General features: G+C 48.8%; 1 protein-coding gene across 6 annotated transcripts in view; it reads left to right on the forward strand.

The window, feature by feature from the left end:
- The window catches only part of Esr2 (estrogen receptor 2), a 66,181-nt gene extending 59,197 nt beyond the window's left edge, over positions 1 to 6,984 (forward strand). For all 6 annotated transcript variants that reach the window (XM_038338212.1, XM_038338210.1, XM_038338214.1 and 3 more), the window contains 2 exons: positions 4,167 to 4,347; positions 5,575 to 6,984. In XM_038338212.1, the coding sequence (XP_038194140.1) occupies positions 4,167 to 4,347; positions 5,575 to 5,761 (368 nt within the window). In that variant the 3' untranslated portion in view covers positions 5,762 to 6,984. The remainder of the gene's footprint in view (positions 1 to 4,166; positions 4,348 to 5,574) is intronic.
- Positions 6,985 to 7,379: the final 395 nt, after the last annotated feature.

Here is a 7,379-nt window from a genome sequence, read left to right on the forward strand (position 1 = left end):
TAGATCTCTTTAGCCTTATGAAAAGCAATTTAATTTTGTTTTACAATAAATCATAGAGTTTCTATTTTTGGGGTGAAGGGGGTTCATTTTTCTTTTTGCTTCCTTTGTATCTGCTTGGCAGGGCTTCTGTCTTGTCCCTCGCCCCCGTCGAAGGCCTGCCACTTAGCAATTAGTGTGTCCCCTTGCACTATGTCAATGAGCAGGGATATGTGGATGCCCAAAGTATGGGTGTGGTATTTCTGACTAGAGAGACGGGTACGTTAAACAGGTGTCCTGGGATGGTTTTAAGTTTAAGACTTTGCATATATACACTTCTCCTTCTAAAAACTTGACATGGCAGGTGCCTGCTTAAATGTGGTGCCTCCTCTTCCCAAACATATTGATCACAATGGGCTCCAGACTCCGTATGGGACTGTGCTGCCTCCAAACTTGTAGGAGACCCGTGGTCTGCCCTTGGTAATGATGCTGGCTCACGAAAAGGATGACCGACTACCAACCATGCTCTTTGAAGGGAGCCGCACACTGCCAGTGGGCATTTCTGCTACTGTGATTTGGGTTCAAGCTGTGTGTGGTGGTCTAATCCCAGTACTATGGAGAACTATGAGTTCAAGGTCAGGCTGGAATGTATAGGAAGTTCTAGGCCAGCCTGGGCTACCTGGCAAGATCTTGTCCTAAAACAAAAGTATACAATTCAATTTTTGTTAGTATGTTCACTCTGTGTCATTACCAAAATCAGTTTAAGAACATTTTAACTCCCACCGCCAGGAAATCCACTCCTTACTGCATTAGTTACCTTTGTTATTGATGCCACTAAGTACCCTACAAGAAGCAGCTGAGGGAGGAAAGATGCTGGGAAAGTTAGCCTTGGGGTCAGCTTCTGTCCATAGCTGCGGGAGCTGCCGGCTTTACACACTCGTGGTCCAGGAGACAGATGGGGATGCTCAGCTGGTGGGGACTGCAGTCCGTACCATGATGCTGCCCACCCCCCGGGCATGTCTTCCTGCTCAGTTAATACTTTCTGGTTAAGTCCTCTAGGTTTCTTCATCCAACCAAGTTGATAGTTAACCATCGCACCCACCCTTCCTTCACAGCAGGGCAGCCGCCAGTCTGTTTTGTCTGTATGGACGTGTGTGTGTTCTAGATCCAGTTTTAAATAGTGGGATGAGAAAGGGGGCTCTAAGTTGAGGTAGCAGCTCAGTAGTTGATGGTGTATACCTGTCATCTCGAGGCACCCAGAGGGGGTAGCAGGAGGATCAGAAACTCAAGATCATTTTCAGCTCGGTAGGAAATTTGAAGCTAACCTCATGGGCCCTACCCTGTGCTGAACAACTGTGATCTTTTGTGACTGGCTTATCTCATCAGCATAATGTATATCATCTCTCTGTATATCCCTGGATGTCCTGAAACTTGTAATCTAGGCTAGCCTCCAACTCCGAGTTCCACCTGCCTCTGCCTCCTGAGTGCTGGGATCTAAAGGTGTGCAACCACCATGTGCAGCTCAAAATCCTCTACACTTTTAAGAATGCTCTTCTCTGTATGTACCTAAAATAGACATAACTATTTCTGTTACAATCGTGCGACTGGCTAAGAATATACAAAAATGTGAGCCTATGTGAATCCTGTCTAGTTCTCTCTCTTCATAAACATGTCCTCTGTGTTGGGCGATGTAGGAGGTGATGGGGGCAGGGTGACAGGCGTGCAGGGTTTGTGCCCTCAAAGGGCTGTGTTGGCTTTGATGAGGAGAGGAGGAGTGGGTGTATACCTGTCATACAGGGATGTGGGAGGACAAGGCAGACCTCCTGCCTGTGTAGGAAAGGACTCATGCCAGATGTAGGCTGGGACTTGGGTGAAGTTTCCAGAAGGATGTTCGTGGCCAGGCTGAGATCTGAAGGAGGAATGGTCATAGAGACGGAGTAATGGAGGAGGAGGAAGACATCCTAAACCCATTGCTCTCAACCTTCCTGATGCTGCAACCCTTTAACACAGCTCCTCATGTTGTGGGGACCCCAACCATAAAATTACCTTGTTGCTATTTCCTAACTGTAATTGCGACTGTTATGGACGGTAATGTAAAGATCTGATATGCAGGAGATCCCCTATGTGGCCTCAAAGGGGTGGCGACCCACAGGCTGAGAACCATTGTCCTAAGCAGACTCTAGAGAAGGCTCAGTGTGTCACCATACAGTTAACTCCCAGGTAGAAGTGGGATTGAAGGTGAGGTGTGGGAACTGGGAACGGAAAGATCAAGGACAGGGCTAAGGATGGAGCTCAACACGTAGAGCGCTTGCCTGCCACCCATCAAGCCCCGAGTTTGGGCCCCAGCTCTACATAGACATGTGCTGGCTCGGGCCTCTATCACAGCACAGATGATACAGGCAGGAAGACCAGAAGGTCAAGGCCATCCTTGGCTATGTTCACAGTTTGCTGGGCTACAGGACGCTATTTAAGTGAGGGTGGGATGGGAATCAGTGAGATGACTGAGCCAGAAAAGGTTCCTACTGCCACTAAGCCTGACAACCCGAGTTTGGTTCCAGCCCCCCTCCTCCATGGTGGGAGGAGAGGTACTGATTCCTGCCAGTTGTCCTTTGACCTCCACCCATGTGTGATGCGCCAACCCCCAACAAATTAAAAAAAAAAAAAAAAGATGGAGACTGCATCCCTCAGTGGCTGCACCACACGGTGGCATCTGCTGTGCCTGGATAGCAGGGACCTCTGGAAGCCTGCCGGAGACCTGCATTTTGTCTGCCAAGGAGAATGAATGAGTGGCCTGTGGGGAGGGGCAGGTAGTGGTGAGGGTCTGAGGTGTGGAGGGGGTGAACAGGGGCTTCCGTGCAGCAGCTCCAGGGCCACTGTAAACACTGGACGTTTTAATTTATTTGCTGAGGCGTTAGAGCTCAGACTCGGAGCCTTGTGGGGGCTAGGCAAGCGGGTGCAGGGAACTCCGGTGTCAGAATCTCACTATGGTGCTGTGGCTGGCTTGGAACTCACTGAGATCGGCTTGACTCCGCCTCTTCAGTTATACTAGCTTCGTCAACGAGAGTCACCTGGGAAGAGGGAGCCTCAACTGAGAATTGATGCCATCAGGTCAACCTGTTGATGAGTCTGTGGAGCGTTTTTTTTCTTTGGTTAATGATTGATGTGGGAAGACCCAGCCCACTGTGGGTGGTGCCACCCCTAGGCAGGTGGTCGTGAGCACCAGGCTCACATCGTAAGAATCAGGCTGAGCAAGTGAGTAGGCGGCGCTTCTCCGTGGCTTCTGCTTCAGCTCCTGCCTCCTTTTTCCTGCCGGTACTTTCCTTGGTCACGGACTGTAACCTGTAAGGTGAGGTATACCCTTTACTCCCCTAAGCTGGTTTCGGTCAGTGGTTTATCACAGCAAGTGAAGACCAACCACGAGGGATACAATTAACGGTGTGTGCCACCATGCTTGGTCGCCCTTGGTTTCTTTTCTTTTCTTTTTTTTTTCTTTTTAGTTTTTCAAGACAAGAGTTTTTCTGTGTTGCGCTGGCTGTCCAAGAACTCACTCTGTAAACCAGGCTAGCCTCAAACTAGTGCTGAAATTAAAGGCGTCTGCCACCACCACCCAGCCCTTGGTTTCTTGAGAATGTACCTTGTTACTGTAAACCACCATTCTCAAAGGAAGTAAAGAATTAGCTATTATTATTATTAGCATTATTATTAGCAATGCAGGGTTTCTCTGTGTAGCTCTGGCTGTCCTGGAACTAGCTCTGTAGACCAGGCTGGCCTCAAACTCACAGAGATCTGCCTGTCTTTGCCTCCTGAGTGCTGTGATTAAAGGCGTGCGATAAACTATATAATTAATCTCACCTGACTGTCTTCATGTAGCCATTTGCTGCAGGTGTGCAACACAATTACTTGAAGCGCCTACTGCTTTGGTGAGGCCACAGAGCTCACCTGGTGGATACCTTGCGGGATCACTTGTCTGCCCTGTATCCAGCCAGGATTCCCTTACAGGACAGTGATAAGGTTTTGCTCTCAGGGGAAGAACCTCGGCGGAGGTAGGGTGTGCCATGCGTGCGCCTGTGCAAGTTAGAGCATCTCTGGCCCACATTGCCTCCTCCCTGGGGAGCCAGGCATTCTTAACAGTTGAGCACATGACCTCGGCTTCCCTTTCTCTGACTTTGGGGCTCTCTTTCTTTGTCCAGGCATGTACCCCTTAGCTACGGCAAGCCAGGAGGCGGAGAGCAGCCGGAAGCTGACACATCTGTTGAACGCAGTGACCGATGCCCTTGTCTGGGTGATTGCTAAGAGTGGCATTTCCTCTCAGCAACAGTCGGTTCGCCTGGCCAACCTCCTGATGCTTCTCTCTCACGTCAGACACATCAGGTACAAACCGCGGGGAGCTGTTCTGGGGGGCTGTGGGCCGGGCATGCGCTCAGAGCTTTGGGAGAATGCAGGCAAGTTTTCAGTGGATATGGTAGAATGTTCAACTTTAAAGAGGAATGAACTTTTGAGTGGGAATTCACCCGTGCACACACACCTGCAGCAAAGCTTGGCACATCATGGGTGTTGAAACGAGTCTCATATGGTGCCTGATAGGATATGGGGGGCAGCTGGTGGGCCCCACCTGGATGTAGTTGCTAGGGTTTAGAATTTGTTTATAGGGTCTCAAAACGGACAGCTCTCCCTCTAAAATGAATTGCCACCTTCCTAACACCACCCAGGGCCAAGACCTGGGGTCATTTCTCTAAGGATGCTAACTAAGCCTGGCTCTCCTGGTCACACTTCAGCCGAGGACCGGGGGTGTGTGCCAAGTTGTCCCTTTACTTCCGGGGCATCAGGATACCTGGGATGAGATCTAAGAAAACTTAGATCCCAACAGGTTGAGGAAGCAAGGCTGTGTGGGTGGAGCACAGTCCAGGTCAGGAAGTGGACAGCATGTGCATTGAGGGAGAAGGTGTGCCGGGATGACTAGGGATGCCTGTGGGTGGCGTTGCTCAGAAGGGTAGCCCTGCCCCGAGCCCGGAAGAGAGGAGATGACAAAGAAGGCCGTGCTTGCCCACGTAGGAAGCCGTAAGAGCTGTGGGGAAGGACAGTGTCCACTTAACATGGAGGAGGAAAGGATTCCTTCCTGTTTCTTAACTAAGGGCTCAGCCCGTGACCCTTTGCAGAACAGATATTAGTCTACCCTCACATGTGAGCCCCTCTAATTGCTGAAGTTTGTTCATAACCCCTAAGTCGGTACACAGGACCCTTTCAAGGTTAAGCCAAGAATGGCAACAGTTTTCAGTGTCTTGATATGTACGTTCCAAGCTGGGCTGTCAAGGAGATAGGTGCTTCCGCTCTCCCAGGGGGAAAAAGCCTACTTACAGTTAGTGACACTGTTTGTTTTCGTGCTTTTTATGAATGAGCCCACGGTGCAGCATTGGGTGGGGAGATGGAGGTCAAGTGGGTACCACTTTTGCCTTTGAGTGTAGACTGTGAAGGGCGCTGGACACGTGAGCTACAGAACGATGGGGTAGAAGTGCAGGGAATGTGGGGGGATGGGCTGGCTTTGTGCAGGAGACTTAGCTACCTGGAGGGAAGGATTCTCAGTGCCTTTCTCCCCCATAGTAACAAGGGCATGGAACACCTGCTCAGCATGAAGTGCAAAAATGTGGTCCCAGTGTATGACCTGCTGCTGGAGATGCTGAATGCTCACACGCTTCGAGGGTACAAGTCCTCGGTCTCGGGGTCTGACTGCAGCTCAACAGAGGACAGTAAGAGCAAAGAGGGTCCCCAGAACCCGCAGTCTCAGTGATGGCCGGGCCTGCAGCAGACAGTCTGCAGAGATGGTCAAAGGTAGAACCGTGCCACCCTCACGGCTCCTCTTGGTCATGTACCCTTCCCCCACATTCCACTTCCCAGGGGTCTGGGTGGGTGGACTGCAGTGTTCTTGTACCAGGGGGTACCTTTGAATGCAGAGTTCTAACTTTCGTATAACCTTAGAAGGTTCTAGATGTGGTCCTTTTCTCACTCTTCCATCTCCTCTGCCCACTTGGAAAACATCTTAAAGCTTCTGGGATGAATGGTGAAAGCCTGACTTGGAAGGGTTGGCATTAGATGGGAAGAGAGTGTGACCCTCAGTCACCCTTCCTAACGCTGGGACCCTTTAATACAGTTTCTAATGTTGTGCTGACCCCCAGCCATAACATTATTTTCGTTGTTACTCCATAACTGTAATTTTGCTATTGTTATGAATTATAATGTAAATATCTGGTATGCGACCCCCAGAGGGGCCATGACCTACAGGTTGAGAACCACTGTTCTGTAAGACATGTACTGTATAGAATTAACTGTGTGGCTGTAAAATCAGCCTTTGAATGGTGTCTTCTGGACCACTTGATTGACAATCAACTTGTTTCACATTCCTACCTCACAGGCTTGTGAGGACTGACAATATGTAACTAATAACATTGTAACATGTACTTCTAGTGAGGACCAGAGGGATAATGGTTGAGCTCAGATGTGAGCTCCTTTCTCCTCCCAGGTCCTCTTGCTATCCCTGTGTAGATTCGTCCTTCTTGGTTTACATTTGTAGAGCCTGCTTATTTGGCCTGTTGAGTGTGCACCTGTCATGGATTAAGATTTAAATCTCTTTATACCTGGGTTTCCTTGAAGCTATGTTGTTTTTTTTTCTCTCTCTCTCCCTTTTTCTCCCCACTTCTCGCGTGTGTGCATATATGTGTGTGAAAGGCTCCATATTTGCAAGAATGGAGTTTATCCATCGTGAGTCATAGTGCACTGCTTCTTTTAGGCCTTGTGAATGCACAGCAGAGGGGGTAGCATCACCTACCCATGAGAGGCAAGGATGCTACAGGCTGTAGATGCATATGATGCATAGCCTCTGGAAGGAATACTCTTTTTTTCTCTCTCTGCTATATAGTGTGGAGTGGATAAGCAAAGAACTTGAACACATCTTTCTTTTTTTTTAAACTCCTTCAAAAAGAAAAATATTTAGTGGTAATTGTGGCAAGAAGAAAAACTTCTCTAATCTATATGTCTCTATTTTCTTTCTTTTTATTCTTTTTTTTTTTTGAGACAGGGTTACTCTGTGTGTAGTCCTGGTTGTCCTGGAACTTACTCTGTAGGCTAGGCTGTCTTCGAACTCACAGAGATCTGCCTGCCTCTGTCTCCAAAGTGCTGGGATTAAAGGCATGTGCCATCATCACCATCCAGCTTAAAATATTTTCTTACCAGAACAGGGGGTTGTGTGAAGTAGAAATATAGTAAACTCATTAGCTTTTATTCAAATGGGATGTAATGGGAGCTAAGGAGAAAGCCTCTCTGAAATGGCAACTGGAACTCACGTTTTAGAAGCTGGAGTTTTCAGACACGTTCTTAGGAACATGGCAAACTCACAAAATGTGTAACGGCTC

This window comes from Arvicola amphibius, chromosome 7, assembly GCF_903992535.2.
Source record: "Arvicola amphibius chromosome 7, mArvAmp1.2, whole genome shotgun sequence".
Classification (NCBI taxonomy): domain Eukaryota; kingdom Metazoa; phylum Chordata; class Mammalia; order Rodentia; family Cricetidae; genus Arvicola; species Arvicola amphibius.